This window comes from Amphiura filiformis, chromosome 4 (genome assembly GCF_039555335.1).
Source record: "Amphiura filiformis chromosome 4, Afil_fr2py, whole genome shotgun sequence".
Classification (NCBI taxonomy): Eukaryota; Metazoa; Echinodermata; class Ophiuroidea; order Amphilepidida; family Amphiuridae; genus Amphiura; species Amphiura filiformis.
The window spans coordinates 37542911-37568459 of NC_092631.1; the positions used below are offsets into that span (position 1 = coordinate 37542911).

General features: G+C 36.2%; 1 protein-coding gene across 1 annotated transcript in view; it reads left to right on the forward strand.

Annotated features, from left to right (window-relative positions):
• Nucleotides 1-19336, forward strand: part of LOC140149554 (uncharacterized) — a 40115-nt gene extending 20779 nt beyond the window's left edge. The window contains exons 5-14 of the mRNA XM_072171633.1: nt 1-38; nt 1268-1453; nt 2847-2966; nt 4643-4822; nt 5666-5739; nt 8932-9039; nt 11513-11530; nt 11573-11725; nt 12403-12573; nt 16481-19336. The exon at nt 1-38 is cut by the window's left edge and continues 339 nt beyond it. Of these exons, the coding sequence (XP_072027734.1) occupies nt 1-38; nt 1268-1453; nt 2847-2966; nt 4643-4822; nt 5666-5739; nt 8932-9039; nt 11513-11530; nt 11573-11725; nt 12403-12573; nt 16481-16580 (1148 nt within the window). The 3' untranslated portion in view covers nt 16581-19336. The remainder of the gene's footprint in view (nt 39-1267; nt 1454-2846; nt 2967-4642; nt 4823-5665; nt 5740-8931; nt 9040-11512; nt 11531-11572; nt 11726-12402; nt 12574-16480) is intronic.
• Nucleotides 19337-25549: the final 6213 nt, after the last annotated feature.

The window sequence follows — 25549 nt, forward strand, 5'->3', positions numbered from 1 at the left end:
TGTCAAGAATGGCATCAGTAGATCTGCTTTCTGACAGGGTAAAAACAAATAAAGAGTTCAGGCGCCATTAATTGCTGCCTTGGGTTATTTTTTAAAGTGGATATCGTTATTGATAGTATTATTTTATATTTGTGATGTGATCAAGCTAAATGAATCTGATGTCAATCAAAATCAAATTTCAGTTTTCAATTTCATTTACATGAGCCATTTTCAGAGCTTTTGCTTACCCCATCATAATTAAGGGGTACTACACCCATGTGGTAAATTTGTGACTATTTTTGTTTTTTTCTAAAAAAATAATTACACACTGGTAACAAAAGTTATGTATATTATTGGGGCAAGGAATCCAATTACTACACTAAAACTTCAGTGACTCAAGACAAGCTGTTCAGTATATATGATAAGGAACGAGGTACATCCTAGCGGTACCTTATTTCTGATCATAAATAACAAACTGCTTGTCTTGGGTCACTGAAATTCCAGTGTAGTAATTGGATTCCTTGCCCATATACATAACTCTTCTGTGTTATTAGTTTTTGAGAAAAATGCAAAAATAGACACAAATTTAACAAGGGGTGTAGTACCCCCTTAAACTAATGCAGTTCCAGAGATATGACCATTTTAGTGTTGCTCAGAACAATGAATTCAAAGGAAATACTTTTATTGTCTAGATCTCAAAATCAATATTCCTGACATGGCAACATCCGACTCATTTTGCTGGATCACATTCATTTCTTTGTTTACAATGATCATGAGCTTTCATTACCATACTCACACTAATTAGTCTCCCCACTACTTATCGATTAAAATTAAATTGAAATAAAAGAGAATTAAGTTTAAACTATTTATTGTCTGCTTTCTGTAGTTTTTTTGGGGTGGGGGAAGAAACAAAGATAAAATCATTCCTGGTGTACATCATTTTGGCCTGGTATCATATATTTATCAGACATTTTTTGTAGAAGGAATGTAAAGTTTTCCCACTTAACTTAAAAAAGGACTTTAACAGGACAATTTACGCACTTCCAATTTGCATTTTGTCTCATGATGAAAGTGAATTTTAATTTTTAAACTGGCCAAAAAGAAGCTGTACAGGGCAAATTTAGTCAAATTTATGCCTGGTATATCAAGCTGGCTTGCCCAGTGAGTCGTTGCAGGGGAGCACGCTGCAATTCAATATTTAAGTAAACTACATAATAAAGTCAGGTCTTTAAAATGGTAAAGAAACAAGCATCATTTCTCATATTTCATCATTATATTGAACATGCAGGACAAGAGAATTCTTGATTTACTTGAAACCAAGCATTTAGTGAAGCAAGCAGAAGAACAAGTTAAGCACATATCCAGACTTGCCTGGGAAGAGGAGAAGGCCATAGACGAGGCAAATAAAGAAGAAGCTGAAAGACAAAGACGTCAGAAGCTTATCGAAGCTACAGCAAGGCGACAAAGAAAAGAGGTAGGTCTACTTCAAAAAAGGTCAGGACTCCTCCATGCATCCATGTCACTCAAGGCCTGGATTATTTTGCCATGTAACCAGCAAACTTTGATTGAAAGTGCATGCACGATAAGTGCTACATACATAAACCTTTTCTAACATTCAAGTTTCAAGATGTCAATTATCGGTGTGGCGCCCATGAGTCACATCCACCAAATTTTGCCAAGACTTCATTGAGGGATTATACAGGTTTATTTTGTAAGCTGTTTTATCTCTGTCTTGATACCAGGATAACTCTGTGGAGGCATGCAAGTTTTCCGGGTTAAGGCATGCAAGTTTTCCGGTTTATACAGCATTTCTGATTTTTTCCTCTGGTTTTTCCAGATTTGATAAAAAGAGCAAAAAAATCATTTTTTTGTAGGGGTTAATACCCCATGGCATATTCCCTGATCCCTTGCATTTGCTAAAAAGATTGTGCTCCGAGCAAGCGCTAGGCATGCTAGCTTCCTTGCACCTTATCAGGTTTTTTCAATTTTCAGTTATTCAAAATGGCATACTTTCCTTATTATTACACTTCAGGCTATCCAGACAGGGCTATCCTGAGTATGGACCATTTAAAGCCTAATATTTTTGGTGCGTACAGATATGTTTAGGCCGTCAACTCGGAAATACAAATTAAATCTGTGGCATCGGGGGTCGATGCTTTGCGTCACACTGCATGTTAAAAAATGTGACGCATAAAGAACGTGGTGCGCTCAGCAAGTACAAATCGTGCAGCAGTTGGCGTGTCAAAGAAGCATTTACACACGCAATGCACTGAAATAATTATTCTCATACCTCCAGTTTCTGAGGCCTATTTACTTTGTACTTATGAGTTGACAGACTATAATTGGGTGATCAGGGTAGCTTGCATCATTAAACATAAATATGCAGCTTTGTTAAAACAATTTTAAGATACCAATAATTGTTAATTTTAGCCTCCTGTGAAAAATGTTGGAGGCAATACCACTAAAGGAAGCCCACGGATTAAGAGCCCATTAAAATTGACATGGGCCTGTAGAGTTTAAAGGCACAGAATGAAACAACAGATGTGGAAATGAGAGTATAAACTGACTAATAGTTGTAGTCCTACTAGTTCATGGTATATTGGATGGCCCAGAGGAAATTTTGCAAGACTATCCATGCCTTCAAGGTGAAATAAACATACTCATATAAGGCACAAGAAACAAATTTGTTTGATCTTTGGATCGATCATCGATGCTGCTTCGTTGCTTGTTATTAATGAACTAATTTCCAATTTGGGCCTTTGGGACCTAAGGAACCAGAATGCCCCTTTAAATATTGGCTTGTTCTAACACTGCCTATGAATAACCACAAGGTATGCTAAATTCTGTATGATCAATTTATGTTTCAGGAGAGAAGGGGAAGACAGAGGTTGGAGGAAGAATCTTCAAGCTTAGAACTGACTCAACAGCAGCTGTTACATGATGAGGAAAAACACAAGAGACTACTTGAAACACAGAACAAACTCAAGGTGAGTGCTTCATTTCATGCATGACCACCCTTGGAAAAAAGTGGACATCAAAGTTTAATTATTGCCATCTATTGCAGTCTTTTCCTGATAGGCAACTCCCCTGATCATCCAGTGTTTGGTCTCATGGTTTTCATATAACTTGGATGTAACAGTGCAGAATGTTGATGGGGGATCCATACTTTTTGTAGGATATTCTTGTTTGCTTTTTGCTATTTGAGAAATAAGAAATAGGAACACCATCGTAATATTTCAGATAAACTGCCAAGTCATTCCGATCCATTTTTATTATCAAAAGAGATTTGTTTATGAATGGGGAGACGGCAATAAAAGTCAGATGCGGGAGAAATCTTTCTCTCACTCTCAGTCTCACTGACTCAAACTCTCATACGCATTATTTGTTGCTCTGTATTATCATTTATTATGTATGGAGATGAAGAAATAAATCGCTACCAAACCTAGACATTGTTTCCAGACCAGTTTATTACCAGTGGCCTACCGTAATCAACCATGTTATAAATGGTGGTAATCGGCCACGTTGCATATAACCAGCAGAGTGAGTCTGGTTAGAACTGCCAGTGATGTAAGTAGCAAGTGAAAGTGCAGGAGTTCCTAGGGAGTCACAGTTCATCACACAGCCCTCAATGGATTGTGTTGTTACTCCCACAATGCAATCTGTTCTGAATTATTAACATGGTTTGTTGTGGTCATGTAGCTTATTTCATGAGGGCCAGTCCAAAATATTTAAATTTAATTAAATACCTACATTAATAGAAAGGGAATTATTTGTGACCCATCACATCGAAACAGACCACCTCGCGGCAGAAATGAAAATGGAGATTTAAACACTAGGATAAACTGCTGTTTTTTAGCTTGAAAATGACACCTAATACTTGTTGCAATCAGATACAGTAAAAAATGTTTTTTGAGGCAAAACAAGCTCAGAATTCTTTATATTTTCCCATCTTCTTCCATTCTGCCAATGAAGCCAGCTGCAAAGTGGTAGGTTTTGATGTGATGGGTCACATTTATAAGCTTGCTGTTAATTTAAAAGAAATCCTTGCTCAATCTTATCCATTTGCCTAACTCACACCTTTGTTTCAGGGTTACCAAACCTGTGATGGGCTACTTTTGAAGATCTTCACTGCTAACTTATGACACTTCCATAGAAACCAATGGATAATAGAAAAGTTTGGCTCGTGTTACTTAAACATTCATATCTTTTCTCAGGAGTGTCGTAGGGTAGTGATTGAGGTGTCAAAATGCGCAGGACAATCACCCGCATGCGATTATTTAGCAAATGTACAAAATTAGTCGCTAGATTTTGATAGTGGGTAAATTTCCTTACCATAAAGAAACTTTTTTGCGAAGTGTATAATACCAATACGTCACATAACGTCATTCTGGTGTGGGATTTTAGTGTGTAGCTTCGAAAAATTTGAGTACTAATTTAAGAAGATTTCTACTTGGTTTTCACTGTTTTTTACTTCTTTGATCATGCCAAGTTTGAAATAAGTACTCTGTAAGTTTTACTTGGACTTGTCAGATTGGGCACAGCTCTTAATTGCTTAGTTTTAATTGCCTGACAAAAAAGTTAATTGCTCCGGGCTATCGGACAGGCGATTTGTCGCGGCCTGCCATACTCACACAGTTTCTTGTCCCCTTTCGTAATTAAACAGACCTTAGAAATTCATCATAGAAAGATGCAGCAACTTGAGAAGAAAAGACGTCAAGAGAGGCACCTTGAGGACAGAGAGAAGGATGAAGAAGAGTTCCGGCAGACTGTGGTTGCCAATCAGCAAAGGAGTATAGAAAGAGCCACTGATGTCAAGCAGAGGAAAGAACTATTTGAATTGAAGGTAAGAAGCCATATTTATCGTTTAATAAATGCGTATCACTTGTTGAGAGAGAAATTGGACTCAAAAATGCATGCGTGCTGAGACATCCAATGCACAGGCCATTCAGGTGGAGTGCATTGGAGGCATCTGCATTTATTGACCTATTTAATAATACATGACAACACATTTCTGCAATTTCTGCTATTTTTATAACAAACAAAAATGTCAGAAAATTTGACCAATATCAATGCATCTATGAATCAATTATGCAAACACACAGTGCATAGTATGCAAAACACGAGTGCAATATTTTTACACTCCGCATATATTCTAACAGTTTTTCTGATTGGCCTTGTGGTTCTAAGAGTGCATTAACAAGCATTAATACACTCCTGATGTAAGAACTATATGCAGAGTGTATTGAAAGTGTCCAATATAGTTGCACCTTTCATAGTCATACAGAGCACAGTACTTCCAGGGGAATGAGTCGCATGTTCGCAAATTTCAATTAGAAGTTTTTTACATCATTTTCTGTCAGTTTACAAATGCTACATTTTAATGCAAACCCCATCGAAATCTGGTTACATCTGGTTACCGAGTTATAAGCACTTTATCAATTTCCTGAAAACAATATGAAACAAAAGAATTTGAACACTGTTTTTGCCAATATCTCAAAAAGAATATTAGCGACATCTGACTCATTCCACTTGATCTTGTCACATTTTTGCCAAGTTGTCCAGATAGAGCACTGGCTGTGGTTGCAGGTAGTTTCAATTTCCTAAATGCAAGCTTATTCAGTGTGTTGTTGTCCAATTAGTGCAATAATATAAATGTTTGTTTTTTTTTTTTTGGTTTTTTTTTTAGGAAAGACAAAGACGTAATGCAGTGGAGAGGGCAAGACATGAAACTTTGAGAGACTCAGTCAACAAACAATCTGAGTAAGTTGGGGAACTTAAACCCAAACACCTGGAGGGGCACTCAACTTAAACTTTGGTAGGGCTTGCGAACTTATTTTTGGGCAAAATAGGGGCTTCTGAACTGAAATTTCAACATATTTTTGGGGGACTAATGGACTACAATTGAGACAAATTATAGGCTGATGGAGCTATATACAATTACTTGAGTTTAACTCAAGGTGAGGCTAAAGAACAGGAGCTTGATCCCCAAATGTGGGTCTTTGGAAACTGTCACAGAGCCTGAAAAAGGGAACCTTGACTGCTGCAGGTATGATATAGCCTACTCCCCATTCCGGAAAATGGAATTAAAAAAATATTATCCTGTTTTGCCAAATGAAATGAAACATAGCTAAATCCTAATCCTGTAGTTAGTCTATAAACTGGCAATAAAAGTCAAATTTAAAATTTTTGCTATTTGAGGTAAAATGGTCCAAAAACATGCAATTTTGCATGTTTTCTTACAATTGCAGTGACAAAATTGTAAGACTTGGCACAAGTCTAAGCATTCCAAATCTTGAGTATAGGCTAAGAGTTAGTACATAATTTTACATGAATTGGTTATGAAAAAGATTGGAAAATGTGTTTTCCAAAAATTAGAATGCATAACTTGAAATTAGTCTTTGTTCAAGTCTTTGGACCTGATTGTCACAGAATACAAAAAAGGTCGAAAAACACCCTAAAAATGCATGTTCTTGGCCCTTATATCCAAAAATTGACCAAATATTAAAATTTTACTTTTATTGCCAGTTAGGACTACCTAAAGGATTAAGCTAGGTTTCATTTGGCAAAACTGAATAAGAATTGTTTAATCCAAAAAAATTAGTTCTGTATTTTTCTGGAATGGGGAGTAGGGGAGGGATGTGCTTTAAGGGGATTCATCAGGTGGGTTTTAGCCTATGGGAGGGATGGTGCTGTGTAGTTAGCTCATGTCTAGGGATCAGGCTTCCATGTCAGCTGTTCCTGTAATTTTACTTTGAGTTTGTCTTCCTAGTGCTATATAAAGAGTCCACAGATATATACAGTAAGCCAAAAAATTAAGGTACCAGTTGTGTTCACCCCTGTATATCCTATATAAAGACAAATATGTCAAAATTGAAAACAAGCAGCTAATACCTGAACTATTTAGCTCTGATTCAAGACCTTATTTGTTGAAATTGGTTGAGATAAAGAAACGGTGATCTAAAACCTACTGAAGAGACAAAATCAAAAGTTGCATTTTTGTGTTCTAATCAATGAAAGCTTGATGCTATTTTTAACGTGCTAATCAATGGAAGCACAGCGCTAGTTCCCTTGTTCCTGAACGCTTTGTGTACAAGTCAATAGCGCATGCAATGGAAGAAACTACAACTTTTTAAATTGGCACCTTCCTTGGGGTTTTGGATCGTCGTGTCTTTATTTCTTGAACGATTTCAACGAATGAGGTCTTAAATTGAAGCTAAAAGATGCAGCTATTGGCTGCTGGTTCCAATTATGACATATCTGTCTTTGTTTAGGATATACAGGGGGTAAACATAACTGGTACCTTAATGTTTTGGCTTACTGTATATAATTGTTTTGGTTGTGGCACATGCTATAATACAGTCAGCACAATTAATAAGGTAGCAGTTCATGAATCATGACATTGCAGCAAAAGTGAGGGTTGAGATGATGACCGCAAGGACGTTTTCTTTAATTTGAGACATTAATAGTAAACCAGAGTTCGTAGTATCTGATCCAAGAAAATGCACTTACTGTGTACGTTTCAACAACCACTGTTGTCTTTGTCAACACTTGATGAGGAGTGACTGCAATCTACTGACAACCAACGCTAGAGGGATTTCCAGCGTGATTTTTGGGTTGCCAGTTGGTTTTCCTTTGGGGATTTTTTAGATCCCTGTTGCAGGAACTCATCAAAATGTGAGTAAGCTGGTACTGCCCCTCGTCTCTGTTCATAGTTGTACGCCCCCTCTTTCTAATTTCCACAGCTTCTTTGATCCAGCGCTTATCTATCTTGCTCTGTGCCAATGACCTCAGCTTCCCCGCACCCAATAACATGGTTCTTATCAACAACATGGTCCGTTATGGCCGACTTGTGCGTAGTAGTTAAGGACTCTTTCCTCCCTGCTCTAGTGACCACGGTGCTGCTGACTTTTTCCACTTCACTTTTGTGCTCTTCTAACCGCGTGCGAATTTTCTACCTGTTTCTCCAATGTACGATAAGTTACAGTTCATGCAGGGGATTTTGTACACTGCCTGAGTGGTGTTAAAGTAGTCGCGCTTATCTTTTGGATGGACAAGTTGTTTGCGGAGAGTATTGTGCGGTCTCATGGCTGTAGAGATGTTGTAGTTCTTCATTACTCTGGAGACACGTTTGGTGACGCCCTTGACATATGGTAGAACAACCATACCTTTGCTCTTGCTGTTTTCATCTGTCTTTTTTGTCACTTTCTTTGGTTTAACACTTTGCATTTGATCTTTAACCTTTTCAAATGTCCAATTAGGATAACCACACGTTTGGAGGGCTTTCTGGACTTTCTTTTCTTCTTCCTCTTTATCCGCCTCTTCTGTCACTATGGTGTCTTTTCTGTAGTACAAAGATCGTATGACCCCTAGTTTTTGATGCAGAGGGTGGTGAGACTGGTAATTCAAATATTGGTCGGTGTGCGTTGGTTTGCGGTAGACCATAAGTTTGACAGTACCGTCATCCTTCCTAACAATCAGAGTATCCAGAATGGATACTCTTCAACCGCCAACTCATCAAGTGTTGACAAAGACAACAGTGGTTGTTGAAACGTACACAGTTAGTGCATTTTCTTGGATCAGATACTACGAACTCTGGTTTACTAGTTTACTCTACCGATCCTGATGAATTTGTTCAATCTTGAGACATTATTGACAACAAATGATGCTGAAATCACCAAGTTATGAAACAAACGTTCAGATTCAAAAGTTAAATTTTCACCTCGGTGAACGCCACCGATTTGGTGTTATTATTAAATTAATGCTGCCTGCTAAGGTTAACATTGGCTGATCCTTGCGGTCATTATTGTTGCCTTGATTTTCAAAATCAACCCTCACTTTGGCTGCCAGGTCATGATTCATGAACTGCCACCTTATTTTATTGTGCTGACTGGATTAAACATTAGTTGAGATCAATTCTGAACTATTTATGTTGCTGTTGTTTTTTATGAACAGGGAATATACAGAACAAATGCAACATTTTCTGCATGTGAAGCATGATAGATCAGAGAGAAGTTTACAGAGCCAAACAAGATACAAGGAACAACAATTGCAATACCAAAGGTGTGTAAAAAGTGGCCTATTCCTTCGACATGTAATTTTACACGAAATTAGGGTTAGGGATAGGGTTAGGATTAAGCTTAGGGTCAAGTTTCAGGGAGGGATCAGCCTCAAAAAGTACTTTCATTTATAGGATGTCATCAAACTTTTGGTTTGTTCCTTTACTAACATAGACAACCAATGGGCCATTCCATTTAAAATCCACACTACCACTGTGGAAGATTTAGCTTAAGTCTTCCACAGAGGGGGTATGAGTTTCAAATAGAATAGACAATTGGGTAACTTCCATTTGAAATACTCACTCCAGTTGTGGAAGATATAGGTAAAGTCATAACACAGGGGGAGTATGAGTTTCAAAATGATTAATCCTGATCAATTACAATTGAAAAACATACTCCCCCTATGGAACATATTTCCAAAATCTTCCACAGGGGTAGTGTGGATTTCAACTGGAATGGCCCAATACTGCCATTTGCATCATTTCATTGAACCAACTGCCTATAAATCAATACAATTCAGTGAAACATAGAAGGTGCAAGCATGGAAATACTAGACGAGAATGAATCACAACAATTATCAAAGTTCCAAACACTTTGCCGACATGTACATTCACGTTTCTATACACTTCAACCGCTATTGTTATATCATAATCCTCGGGATTATATCCCAACACGATGGTCGTCGGCGACATAACATTTCTATGATATGACATTTTCAATTCTAAGGCTGCAGTCAAGCGACCATTGCTTATGGACTAAATGAGGCCTTGTGAGCAGGAAAGGGCAGGAAATATGAATGCATAATTGGACAGATGGGATAACATAGCCAAAAATAATGCCTTGTGGGAAGGATGTATTACCAAAATCGGAAGTAGAAAGTCATATATTTGAAACATTTAGGGGCAAATTTACCTGTAGGGGCAGTCTGGGGCACATATGAAGGCAATTTGATAGAATTGATTTTCCGTTTGTCTTATGATAGAATCTGTTCCCATTTTCTGGAAACAACCGGAACAACTTGTTTTATATGTTTACATTTTAATTAAGTTTGGGGTCAGGGAAAATATGATTTTCCTTACAAAATGTAAAACTTTTTTAAAAGTGCCTTTAGTCGAAAATACAACGTATTTTGATTAAATTTCCCAATATTTGTATTGTTATGACTTCTCTGTATCTGAAAATGCAGAAACTTGTTGCAAATGTTTATAGAATCCAGTCTAAATGAACGTTAAAAGTGCACTTTATCAACTAAGGTCACAACAACCTGTTCAAAATTTGTTTGTTCGCAAAGATTTATCGCTATGAATTTCCAGTTATGCTACCAGATCACGCTGATGGCGGAAATGTGAGTGTCTTCAAAAGGGAATTTGTTGAGTCCTCTTCCTTTGTAATGAAGAATAGATAAAAGGGATTAGTCACAGGCGATTGATTTCATTGTGATTCTTTCTCATCTACTATTTCCATGGTGCAAGTAATTGGGCTTTTCCTGTTGAATTCATACACCCTTCTATGAAATTCAAAGACATGACCTTAATCTCCCATATAGGGGGTGTGAATTACATGGGGGTTACCTTGAATGGTGACTCCATTTGAAATCTACACTCCCTGTGTGGGACATTATTATGGTCATGTCTTCCATAGGGGTGTGGGGATTTCAACCTGCGAGAGCGAGCATGGAATCGGGATAAACCAAATGCACATACAGTCCTTGGGCATGGCCGGGGCTTGAACCCAGGACCTCCGTGGTGCAAGGCAAGGGAACTACCGCTGCGCCAACTCGCTCTCCCCGTCGCATTTCACAACATGATATAGCTATATGGGCATGGATTTAAAATTCTTTTTCGCCGGAGCCAAGTAAGGAAATTTACAAACTAAAAAACTGAACACAATATGTGACTTGATCTGATCCACTCTGGCGAAAGTCAGAAATTTAGAAAATTGAGTTACTACCATTACTAACTTGCTCAGTACCTACACCTACTGATGTTGAATCCTCAGGCCTTTTGAATACTTGGTTGCAAAGTTATATGTCCATTTTCTTATGTTTTTATTGGGTTTTTTTCTCCTCCCTTTTACCCATATCTCAGTTTCATTATTGCTGACTTTAGCCTGATTGGATCAGATCTGGTCACATATATAATTTTTATCACACATTTATATATGTACATCCATATCAAAACGATGCACTTGTCGGCTGCTACATGTGTCTCATTTCACATAAATAGGTAGGAAAAATTCCAGACTCATCTGCGAAGTGGAGGTCACTTGAAATCAACCTAAGTCACATGGTTTAGGAATACAGAGAATATTCCTTATACAATTTGACTTTGAGATGATTTTAAGTGACGTACACTTGATATGAGTGTGGTATTTATTCCTAGCTATTATGTGAAATGAGACACATGTAGTAGCCGACAAGTGCATCGTTTTGATATGGATGTACACATATTAGTTTATGTTGAATTTTACCATTCAAGAGAAAGAGCATTAGTGAAGCAGCTGAGAAACCATCAATCCAAGCAGGAATTAGAGAACTAATTAGCAGACTGGAAACGTCATCTGATTGTCAAAGGTCGAAAGTCGCAGGAGAGGGCGGTAGAACAAGCTAGTCAAACATCGCTACATAAAGCACGGAAAGCTTGTGATGTAAGAAGATCTAGGGAGAAGCTACACAAGGAACTTCTAGATAGGTATGTACATCTAGCACATAAAGAAACTACTCAGTTTTATAAGCCACCATTTTTTTTTATTTACCTAAAACAGAATCTGAAATATACATTTTGTTATGGAAAATGTCATCTCTAATTTTCCACCTCATTTCTGAGCAAGAAATGACTGAGATTTCAGGCCAAAGTTCAGCCCTGTTATTGTCCAAATCATTGAAGATTTTCAACACAGAAAAGGGCGTACCGGGACCACCAAGCCGGAGGGGGACAAAATTTCCAAACCTTCCTGTGGACAGGCTAGAAATATTGTTTGCCGATTAAAATTCTAATTGTTGACCCCAATTTTTTTCGCCAGGGTACTTGAGAATCTAAACAGTAGGGGGAGGGGGAGAATAGGGAAAATTATAAATTTATGTTAGTAATCATATTCCTACAACATACAATATCACCAGCAACAAAAATTGCAAATTTAATGCTAAAATGGCCCAAATTTATAGCACTTTTGGCTATTATAACTAGGCATTAATTTTGTTACGGTATCATTTTTCCCTGGTGTTTAGAGCTTTTTTGTGCCGGTATTCTAGCCAGGATAAAAAAATAATGGTTTAGGCTGTCAATCGGGTGATACCCCTTTAAATAATTCTTAATTCATGCATGCATTTTGATCACTAGCTCTATATTTTCCTCTTTATCAAACATAGAGTAAAAGAAGATGAAGAAGCAGAGAAAGAATATATCAAAGAGAAGATAGCATACAAAGATTATAAAACCAGGGTACATTCCAATGAGAAGAATAGATCTATGCAAAGATCAAGAGAGATAGCCAAAGTGTCAGCTGAATTCAGAGACAACATAAGGAAACAATACTCAGGGTAAGAAAATGCATTAGGCATAAATTATGCTAAAATGAATCATGGACGTGCTCTGGCCTTGGGAGGGGACATTAATCAGTTGGTACTGTGTAAAAAGATTCATGTACCTATGCATGTAGTTTGTAGCTTGCATTTAGTTTCGAAAAGAGAAGGGTAGGATACAATGCTCAAGGTAAGAAAATCCATTTAGAATTTGCTAAATGAACCATAAAAGTGCTCTGTCCTTTGGAGGGGACATTAATCTGTTGGTCCTTTCTGTATACAGAGATTCATACCTATACACATTTTTTTTTGTGGTTCTTGATTTTATTTATTTTTCTAACATTAATTATCTAACATACGGCTAAATGGGCTATTCAATTTAAAATACACACTAATCCTGTGGAAAACTTTCGGAAATATCTTCCACAGGAGTATGAATTTCAAATGGAATGAACACATTAGGTGCTCCATTTGAAATTCACCTTCCCTCAGTGGAAATTTCCGGTTGAATCTTTCTCAGAGGGTGTATGAAATTCAAATGGAGCTGCCTAATGTGTTCATTCCATTTGAAATTCATGCTCCATGTGAAAAATATTTTCAAAATCTTGTGGATTTTAAACGAAATAGCTAAATACCTACACACATTGTAGTTCACATTCAATTTTGAAAAGAGAATGTACTACAATGCTAGGGACAAAATACTGCAGGTAAGACAATTTATTTAGAATTTGGTAAATGAATTATGAAATTGCTTTGTCCTTGGAGAGGATGTACAGCTAGCTGTTGGTCCCATGTAAATTTTATTATGTACAACAATTTGCATTTTGAACACATAAAAGGTTAGTTATTGAGAGTTAATTCAAAAATGTGATTGAATTTATGTGTCATCACAGAGTTAAACAACAGCAGAAGCATTGCATGAGTCTTATTGAGGGGCCACTTTCAATTGGACTTATTCAGTTGCGTAGATAGCTTTTTGACATTGGGGGCATGGGTTGGATAAAAATTCTTGATGTTTAGTTAAATCCGGCACCTTTTGGTGACAGAATAAGTTTATGTTACAAATGATTCATCCCCAGCATTTTACTTCAATTGAAAGGGGCACATACAACAGGATAAAATGGTCTTGTTTAAGTTACTACTGTCTGTTCAATTAGCTTAGATTCTTGAATTTTTAAGATATTTGAAAAAATAAACAATTGTGGTCAAAGTCATCAAAGAAAAGTGTTAGCACAGCCTTAGACCTAACGTGATTTATACTTTTCAAATTCTAAAGTTCAATTTAAAACCCCATTTCTTTTCAATTTTGGTCTTTTCCCGCGATATTTTGATAAAAAGCCGTAGAACGTCGGGTACCATAAACATTTTTGAATCAATCCATTTAGAGCAATGGGGACGAATGTCACAATGCGCAGAGATAGTATTTATTCGACCATTCGACCATCCGCATCAGGAAGTAATTGTCCAGCAAAATATTTGCCAGTATGCCTAATTTGTGTTGAAACCCGCCTGTTGAAACATTACGTTATTATTTATGAACTAAGGTTTTCTAAAATAGGCCCAGCTTATATAAATACATTCCTTGCATATTTATTTATTTATTTATTTATTTATTTATTGTGCGAATGGGTCTGAGAATGGGTCTGAGAAGGTGTAAGCTTACAGGCCTATTATAAAACTACACATTTATTTTCAATTTGTTATTTCGTTTTGTTTGTTGAATATAAACTGAAAAAACTGTGAAACAAAAGAACTTTTGTACAAGAAAATATTATTTAAAATAATCAGGTTACAGAAAACAATTCTTGTAAAGTCACTGTATCTAAAAATGTCAAGCGAATGCTGATATTCTTGGGAAGGAATGGTGGTATGAAACAAAACTCAATTTACATTGTAAACCAGTTAAAATAAAAACGAAATCCATAATTTTAATGTCATTGTTTAGGAAAAAAATAATGCTCAGAATAATGTTATGCATAAAACGTAATCGCGCCATATAATTCCGTGTAACAAAAACCGGTGGACCATCATCACTTATAGAACCTATCCAATAACCGGAACGGTATAACAATTGAAATGACAGGACAGATTGGTGGACAGATTGTTTTGCTAAATTGGATAGGGTCTATCCCCTAAGTTGAGAATGGACCGTCCCACTCGATTTGTAACCAGGTCGCGAACCCTTTCGGTGGACCCAAGTAACTGCCTAAAATGAAGCAAAATTCAAAAGAAATGGGGTTTTAAATTGAACTTTGTAATTTGAAAAGTATAAATCACGTTAGGTCTAAGGCTGTGCTAACACTTTTCTTTGATGACTATATGGCCACAATTTGTTATTTTTTCAAATATCTTAAAAATTCAAGAATCTAAGCTAATTGAACAGACAGTAGATGTACTGCACTCAGTGTCTAGCATTGATCACAATGGAACACAGATGGCCAAACAGTATAACATATAAATTGATTATAATTAGTAAGTTTTTAGTGAGTTTGCTGTCGGACAAGTTTAGAGCTGTCAAGCTTTTGTCAGGAGTAGCTCTGACATCTTCAGGACAAAGTATGAAAGCATGAAACATGTAGGCAGCCCGTGCATACTGCACGCTGGCTATGAAAAAAGCCATTCACTGAAGAAGCGCCCTTGTGAACAGTGAACAAGCAGACCTCGCCTATCTGCTAATGTAAATGTTTTTGGTGGCTCTGAAAAGAGCTGTTCACTGAAAATGTTCTGAAAAGAGCCGTTCACTGAATGACGTTCTCTGAATATAAATTGATTATTTAAAAATACAAGATGAAATGTACTCAATGCACAGCACTAATCCTGCATGGAACCCAGATGGCCATGGGCCAAAGATTAGAACGTACAATTAGATTACATAATAAAAATTTGAGATGCATATTGCTCTCAATGCACAGCACTTATCTTCCATGGAACCCAGATGGCCACAAGCCAAAGATTAGAACACATAATTTGATTACATAAAAATACAAGACATATTGCAGTGATTGCTCAAATAGAACCAATGTGGCTGAATATGAAATTATATAAATGCATTACCTAAAATATACAAATTGCATTTGTTCAAAATACCAAATAGGAGCAACACTTGAATCAAATTAAAAACATACACAAGTCAATAGTATGTTTGTGAACACATTGCTTTTCAATGAGAAAGTTAATGAATAATATATTACGCATTGACAATATCATACTTAAAACAATATCATCTTAAGGCTCTTTCAGCACATTTTGACTGAAACCATTAAACCTTTTCATGCTAATGATGATTCAAGTAAATATCTGTTGATTGTAGAGTTTTGGGAAATGTTGGAAAGTATTTGAGGGCACCTGTGGCCAAAATATGGGCCAGAATTAACACAATTATTATAGCTATCCTGTGTCATGATGGAAATATTTATGTGCTATGGTAAACTCACTGAATTAAAACCAAAGAACCAGGACTCAATCACCATCTTGATGATGCACGCATGGGGCAAAAATTGGAGGTATTCGTGTTTTGCTTGAATGTTCCCAAAACTAATTGGTGCTTTTGCATGATACTAGACACGCTTCATGATGCAATGCACTGACTGTGTCTAGGAGCGACACAATGCATATGAAAGTGTGATTATTTTTAGAAATGTTTTTGATTGTTTCCGCGTACCATCGGCAAGAACCCGAATACCCCTAATTTGACCCTATAACTACAAGACTATGCTTTTGCACATGGCCGTATAGGGAGTCCTGGTTCTCTGGTTTTAAATTCTGTGGGTAAACCACATACATTGGACAAGTACATAAGTATAATACTGCGGAGTTATAATGAAGCCCTTCATATATTATATTATCTTTTAAAAGGTAGACATTGTTCTGCTCTATTCTTGAATATAACTTTTTCTTTTTTTGCAACATTTTTTTCATCTTTCAGGACTTTTGACAAAATGGTGCGGAGAGCCCAGCTTGAATCCAGAGTAGGACTTGGACCACAAAGTGCTTATAAGAATTGCTCAACACCAGGCTTATTTTAAATGAATTTCCAGAGATTAATAAATAATTATCAAAGAGATATAATTACAGATTTAAGGACTCAAATATCAATGTTTGCACAGTATTTTTTGTGGGACGTGAGAGAACATCAGACATATCAAATTGCATTCTGAATGCAAGGAATGTCCTGATGATATCAAATAATTTTGATTTTTGAAATTTGTGATATACACTGTACAAAATGTAATATAACTTTATGGCAAATTTTCATTTAAAATTTGATGTTTTTTACATTTTTGATATTTAACAGTCCTCAAAGTAAATTTTGTAAACCTAATGATATGTACTTAAAGTGTATGTAGCTGGGTTGAAAAACGACCATCAATTGAAAATGTTGACGTTTCATATTGAGGATATATATTTTTTCCCAAAAAGACCAAAATTTTGTTGGTGTTTTGGGGAGAAAAAATACATTCCTCGTATTCAAAATGCAATTCGATATGTCTGATGTGCTCTCAGGTCCCACAAAAAAATGTGAGAAAATGTCGCTAACCAAGCCCTTAAAGAATCTGTATTTGCCATGTTTTCATATCACTCTTATCACTCATGCCATACTCCCATAAGTGAGTTCACAAGTCAAGACTGTCTAGCTTTAAACTGCATATGCCCGGCTATCAATTTGTTATGACAGTTGATCGGGAAATATAATTTCTGCATTGTTTGGCATGATCGGCTGCTAAGTTTGACCCGAGGTCTCTGTGGGAAATACTCTCTTTTTGGATACAAATAGAATTTTTGGGAGTGTTTGGACACAAAACTTGATTATATGGTAAAATATCTAGAATCAGGGGTGGATTTACCTTCTTCAGGGCCTTGGACCATGCCAACCGTGAGGAAGGCATGTGCACTCAGTGGCTAAGTTTTGGTTTACAAATAAGGGGCTTACTATAAGAACAACAGGCGGTGGAAGCATTGCAATTTGGAGGATGATGAGCATATTTTGTTCCAACTTTACTAGGATATTTGTGCGTGAAAAAATGTCAATTTCTGACTATTTTAGCCCAAAATGAAGGTGAATTTTGCTATGTAAAGGGCCAGTGTGCGCAAAGCATGCAAAATTTTGCAATATTACCATCTTTTGGTCCAAAACATAGTGTTTTGGGGCTAAAAAGGAACATGCACAGGGCAATTTTGGGGCTCCAAATGTTGGGCGCCCTGGGCGCGGGCCCATCTGGCCCAATGGTAAATCCGGCCCTGCCTAGAATTGCCAGAATGTCTGAAGTTTCTTCTGATCAGTGGCTCCACGTTTTTTAGGTTTCATGTGAGTGTAGTAAGGAAGAAGGAAAATCATGTTGTGTTATGCACTGTATTCAATGCACATGCCCTCCAAGGGTGCCAGTTATTATTTAAAGGGCTATAATGTTGATGTTTAGTTGATGAGTATAAGTTGATGTTTAGTTTCCATCACACAGATTTTGTCTAATGATGAGGTGACTCATCATTATTCACTATAATATTGTAATATTTGTAACTGTATTTCATTATTACCAATATTGATGATGACCATGTCAAAACAGGGATTAATGCTTAGATATCTTTAAAGATATTTTGCAACAGATTGAGAATAGATATGATTTTGTTTATTAAAATGAAAAGAAATTTGCATATACTTTGTATTCAACAAGAACATGATGAGGGAATCCTTAAATTTTTAATATTGACTACATCCTCTACGTCTACAATTAAGACAAACTGCTGAAATCATCAGCATGACATGATTTTTGTTGTGGGTTAATTAATTGCAAATCAGTTATGTCCACAAATTTATTTTATTTATTTATTTATTTAGAACATTTGGCACCAGGCCAGGCATATCCAACATTGAAAACACAATAAATTGAAGGATTGCCCTTACATTAAATCAAAACATTACTAGAAAATTATGATCAAGACAGAATAAAATAAAACAAAAAATAAATTACGGCGAACTGGTTAGAAGAGGTTGGACTGAATGGCCAATTTGAGGGCCTGGAGGGAAGAAGCATTGACAATAGCCTCAGGGAGGGTGCTGGAGCAAATTATTTCAAGGATGGATTTACAATTAGCTGAGATCGTTTGGGCATAAACATGTGCATTTTTATGACGGTAAAAATCTTGGGGGTTGGTACAGCCCCCCCCTCGTAGTTTTAGGGTTAAAGGTGGGTGACTTGATTGATGGCATCACTTCTCTTTTGCCTCATGAAAATTGAGATTTTGACATCTGAAGAAACCATTTTCCTCATAAGCCCAGTTTGTATTTAGGCTTGAGATATGTTTCCTTCAGATGGTTAGGAACAAAAAAAATTAAGTGGTTGCCTCATCTTACATGTCCACCAAACACAAATTTTTTACAGGAAATGTTTATTAATGTTATATAAGGCGACGAAAAAAGAAAACGTTCTACGGGCCCGACCGACCCAGATTTTGAACAAATTGGGGGAAAATTTTTTTTGTATTTTCTCAAATTGCAAATTATTTACAGATTTTGGTGATTTTTGGGTCATTTCCAAAAAAAGAAAAAAAAAAAAGGCAGACCGACCAACCCTACTTGAAAGTTCCGTCCGCCTGTAGAACAGGGTTTCTTTTTTTCATCGCCTAAAAGGGTATAAAAGTTAAAACATTTTAATAACATTAAGGGATCTAAAATGAGCGTTTATTGCTTTTCGACAGTATTTTTTGTGGGACATGAGAGCACCTCAGACCTATCGAATCGCATTCTGAATACGAAGCATGTCTTTCTGATATCAAATAATTTTCATTTTTTGAAAATCATAATATAATAAAAATTTTATGACAAATTATAAAAATTTGAAATTTTTAAAATTTTTGATATATAACAGTCCTCGAAGTAAATTATATAAATCTAATGATATATTCTTAAAGTGTATGTAGCAGGGAGGAAAAGCCGACGGTCAATTGAAAATTTTACCTTTCATATTGAAGATATGGATTTTTTTCTCTAAAAGACCTAATTTTTTTTTGGTGTTTTGGGAAAAAAAATCCATATCTTCTATACTGAAAAGGTCAAAATTTTCAATTGATCGTCGGCTTTTCATCCCACCTACATACACTTTAAGTATAAATCATCAGATTTATAAAGTTTACTTCAAGTACTGTTAAATATCAAAAATATCAATTTTAATGATTTGCCATAAAATGTGTATTAAATTGCTAATTTCAAAAAATCACAATTATTTGATATCAGAATGACATTCTTCGTATTCAGAATGCAATTCGATATGTCTGATGTGCTCTAATGTCCCAAAATAAATACTGTCCAAACGCTCATACCCCAGCCCTTAATTTTTGTTGTTGAAAATTTGATGCAAAATATTTCAATATGATGTTATTTAAATGTTGACTAAATATTTTGCAAAAATGCTTGGCAAAAAATACTTTAAAAATGAAGTAGATATAAAACATTTTGTTTTTTTCATGACCTTTATATACAACCCAACATTCAAATATTATTAAAACGTTTTGAACAAATCAAAAACATTTTTATAACATGTTTATAATGTTTAAAAAAAACCCATTTTTTTTTTGTTTTTTGCTGGGTGGTGGTATACATATTCATATTCATTTCATATTCAATTTATTTCCATCAAAAATCACATACATAATAACACCAACAACTTAACCAGCAAATACAAAACAAAATGCCTTTAAAACGTTGTAAATGTGTTTTGGTCTAAACGTTTTAATAAATTGTTTTATATTTAAAAAAAAAATTGAACACTATTACAGCATTTTAGAAATATTGTTAAAATGTTATTGCAAACTATTTGTTATCACTCAAATAATGTTGTGTTAGAATGTATTATGTTATTGTGTTTTGTAACAAGTTTTTATGACCAGTCCAGTGGACCTGATGAAGTCTGGTGGTCAGTAACCAGGATTTAAGTGTTTTTTATTCCCATTTGTCAATGAATTTTTTGTCCCATTTCTAGACGTCTAAAGGACACTTTACTCTTTCCCGTCCCAATTTTATCCATGAATATTTTCTGTGGTGGACACTTCCCCCTCTCCCTCCCCCAAGAAAGCTGGCTATATCCCTGGCCTTGAAGAAATAAGTTATTGAACTTAAATGCCTTGAGAATATAATGTGCAATATTTTATGCACTTTCACTACTCTTTAATTGGAGTCACTTGTGTGTATGTTTTGGAAATTGGAGTAATAAAATAAAAACAAAACAGAAAATTCCATCTTGTCATGGTGATAGTTTCTGTGTGTCACAGAATGAGATGTCCCTCCAGTTGTAGTTATTTGACACAAAAAACGTGTAACTCTTCTTTGAATACTATCGATCAGTCCTGCTAGTGTTTTTAAGTGTACGGATATTATCAGTTTCATATAAAGCATACTACTACGGAAGAAGATCCAAATAGAGGTTGATGAAATTTGTACTAGCTGGAAGCTAGTAGATTGACAGGTAGAAAAGCATCACCACTGGAACCTGAAGAAAGCATTAATGGAAGGACAGGTGAATGGAGACGCACAGAATGGGTTACCAACAGTGGCGTACCGTGCCGGCCGCTCCTACCCTTGGGATTAAAAGAAATAAACCTGGTAAACTGCTTGTCCTTAACATAAGTGTATTTTCCAAGTCCGGAACTATTGACAATGATTGTATGGGCGGAGCCATACATTGTATGGGCGGAGCCATAGGCGGAGAGCCATACTTTAATTTTGTTTTGCAATATTTGTTCGCACGTTTAAGGGTTTATCTAGCCACTGTATAGATTGAAAGTTGCAGGGTATATAGTATGTAATCGAATGAAGAAGTAGATAGATTTTCTATAATAATATGTGTTCAGGAGAGGAGATATTTAACAAAAACAAAAACACCCAAGTCCGTCAAATGCACGAATAAGAATACGTGTATAGTATAGGCCTATCCACCATTGGGGAATTGCCGCAGCTGATTAGAGTCGTTCATTTCGTGTGGTACATGATTAGAGTCGTTCATTTCGTACGGTAAATAGCGGGCAATGGGTGTATTTTTTGTGTTGCTTTTTGGAAACACTCGCGCCCGCTATAAAGTCGTTAATTTGTTTGCACAGACCTAGTCTCCTACACAGCCAATTTGTGTCCGGCGATCCGAACAAACATCGTGATAGCCACATACAGTCTGGCCCGAGGCACAGACTATCTAGTGTTTATTTACCAGTGACCTTCAATAAAATCGATACTGTAGTACAAACATGCTATATACAGGGTGTCCCTGAAAGAACTGTTTCGTCAGAAACTTAATTGTTTGGGTATTTTAACGCCACAACTAAACAAAACTAAATACTTTTTGAATTTTAAACAAAAAGACGAAATATTAAGATTAGAAATTTAATAACGTGGCATAATCACTGCGCATCATAATTTTTACTTCATTTACTGTATAAAACACATCTTTTGACTCATTATGGCCCCAGATTTTTTTTCGTTTTTGAGAAACAGAAATCCTTCCCAGCTTTACAGAGAGCCAAACATTTACAAGATTAAATTTTTTATTTTGGCATAACAATTCAGGGAATTTTGTTTTGTTTGTTAACGTTTGTTTTAATACGCAATCACTCAGGCACACCCTTTCTAACGAAAAATGAAAACTTTAATCTCAACATTTAATTTTGAGCATGGAGAAAGGAAATCATAATTTCCCTCCCGTTTCTCCCCATTTTCCCCTTCTGTTTTTCTTTTCTTCTTTTTCATTTTGCTTTTCACCTTTCCACATTTTTCTTCTCAGACAACCCTTGTTTACCAAAAGTAATAAATTTTATTTAATTTATGACGACACAGCATTCTGTCATCCCTGTCTAGCCCCGCTCCAAAGGTCTGACCTGGTTGTTAAACCGGCGCAGGCTAGATGTCAGAACTGCAAATCAAATGCAGCAAGGTAGAGGTTGTAATATCGTGCACATAGCTACCTATACCTTGCTGTGTACAGTGAACAGAGCAGTGCGTATTTTGCTCACTGGCAATTGATACAAACAAAAGGTATCAATAAATGGGACAGTATGAATGGATCGTTTTCGAAGTTTATGTTGTGATGAAGTTTGGCAGTCAACATGTGCGATGATGCCGAGTATTACAGGGAACAAACCAAAAGATCAATGACGTCCTATAAACGAAACTAGTTTCGTTTAGGGGTGAGGCGCGAAAAATACTCGATTACGTTTGTACAAAACCATCGGTCTGAAGAATGTGTCATTATTATTATTATGTCAAAATTTTCAACATTTCATTATTACGTTTCTGGCAGGGAGGGAGGGGGTCGGCTGAGAAATGAAACTAGTTACGTTTATAGGACGTCCTCGATCTTTTGGTTTGTTCCTTATAGGGTCTACAGGGGTTTTAACAACATGGTGTATCGCCTAAACTTGGTCAGTTGTATTTGTAGAGCTGAATAGATTTCGGGGTCATCCAAGGTCACCCAGGGTTCATCTGAGGTCAAATGACTAAAAACCTGTCATAACGTCACGAAACTTGGTGGGTATAGTCAACACTTAGAGTAAAATTTTTGGAAGGTCATTTCGGGGTCATCTGAGGTCACCCAGGGGCATTTGAGGTCAAATTACTAAAAACTGTTATATGGGCTCGAAACTTAGTGGGTATAGTCAACATTTAGATTCAAATTATTGGAAGGTCATTTCGGTGTCATCCGAGGGCACCCAGGGGTCATCTGATGTCAAATTACTAAAAACTGACATAACAGCATGAAATTTGGTGAGTACAGTCAACATTAAGATTCAAATGTTTGGAAGGTCATTTTGGGGGTAATCCAAGGTCACTTAGGGGTCATCTGAGGTCAAATGACTAACATCTGTCGTATGGGCATGAAACTTGGTGGGTACAGTCAATATTGCTAGGAAACTGTCTGTACATACAAACTGAACTTCCACCACACGGCTCGGGTTGTTTTGGTAAAGCAATACCAACACCTGTTGTGAACTCGACACCACGAGGGATATCCCATATCCCAACCCGTGCTCTGGGCATCTTGTAAAACATAAACATTACACAGCCGTGCGGCCTATTACATTTCCATATTATTTCCTTCTTTAATCACCCCACACTCCCCATCCACCATCCAGGCTTCGCCCATACAGGGTTCTGAAAAGAAACTCACATCTAAACACAACCACTACCATACCATCACCCAACAACCTTACACACCAACCGCGTATGCCGAAAACCGCGCAACCCGAGAACCGCTCTAGTTAAGACATTGGCTTTAGTTCAGTTGTAGCGAGTGCGATATCCAGCAAAATGATTCAACAAAATAGTTGAAGAAAAAATATTTCTGTCGGTAAAAAAAGGACGTATACCCCAATTCGACTGGTCTGGCGACGGAGTCTGCAAGAAAGACGTCAAACAAAAGGTCAGTTTAACAACATCGTGTAATAGCCTGATTGACTTTTGAGTTTCCGGGAAGAGTTGAATATATTGGTTGACAAATTAAATTTAACATACGGAAAAAAGACAAATTATAAACCTTAGTTGTTGAACACTTCTAACAATCATCTATGTTTATTTAATTTCAGAAAATCAACGAAGACCACAAAGGATATAGTTACCTTTACATGTTTTAAAAAACCAAATCAGAAAATAATGCGTACATTCATCCGTCTCGTTGCATTTTAACGTCCAACCAGCGTCTCTAATTAAATCAGGTGCCGGCTCAACCTCGACAAACTTTCTTAGCATCAAGAGTTGATTAAATTTCACGAAGTAGTGTTGAATTATTTGATTCTATTTTGTTCAAACGTGAATACTTAGAACTTACAGACCGGTCAGGAAAGGCAGACTATACAAACTAATATGCATAGGCCCTAATTAATAATGCATGAAAAACGCAACAACTAAAAACCTCGTTGCAATTTAAATAATTATCATAACATAATTATAGAGCTATATAGGTAAGGGGGATATGGGGATGATGCTGAGCAAATTTAATAACAAATAATCCAAAATCGAATCTAGATCAGTCGTGCCTTCCCAGCAAACACAAAACGTTTTCGTTATAGTTCGCAAAAGGTTATAAAAGGTTGTTTGAAAACGTTTAAATGTCGGGTTATATAAAAGGTATAAAACGTTTTTATAACATTAAAATATGTTATTTAAAGTGTTGACAAAATATTTGGCAAAAAATGTTTGCAAAAAATAGTTTACAATAATATTTTGCAAACATTTAAAAAATACTCTTTCAGTGTGTTTTCATACAAAACGTTTTTATGACCTTTATTCAGTTAGGACGCGGGACTACCAATTCTTTAGAAATGCATAGTCGCGCTAAAAGTCGATCGATACATGTTAAAATCAGCACAATTCAGAGATACACCTTTTTTCTATGAAATTTATTTTCTCGGTCAAATATAAAGCAATATTTTTTTTTCTTCAGTAATATCAGTTAAAGACATAGTGCTTGGATATACATTTTTTTTTTAATCCTGGTGTTAAAATTCAAGCATCATATTTTGTCTTTTAGTGTGATATTTTTGATTTTTATAGGCCTTTAGTTCGCCCGTGAGCTTTTTACGGAATTCATTTTTTAGCGTCTCAAACTAATATAGTTTGCTAAAGAAAGATATTTCCCACCTCTAAAGCACATCGTGTGGGTCTATGTATTATAGTTTTGTCAGAATTTCCGTTTTTATTTTACCCTTTTTCCCTTCATGCTCCGAAAATGTCAAACTCAGTACTTTATCTCCAGAACAACCAGCAGAAATAATCGATATTTCAATTGTTGTCAACCAGGTCCCTTTTCCATTGAAAACCAGGATTGCCTGACCAGCGATTTGGTAGCCCAAATCCCCAATTCTGGTAAATGAGGTGAATTTTGGAAATTTGCTCCCGTGATAGCCTGCAATTTCAATTTATAGGGGCTATGGATTCCATGATTATGAAAACCATTTTGTCTGTTTGTTTGTTTGTTTGTTTATTTACCTAGGATGAGGTCCTTGGGAAAATCCACTGTCC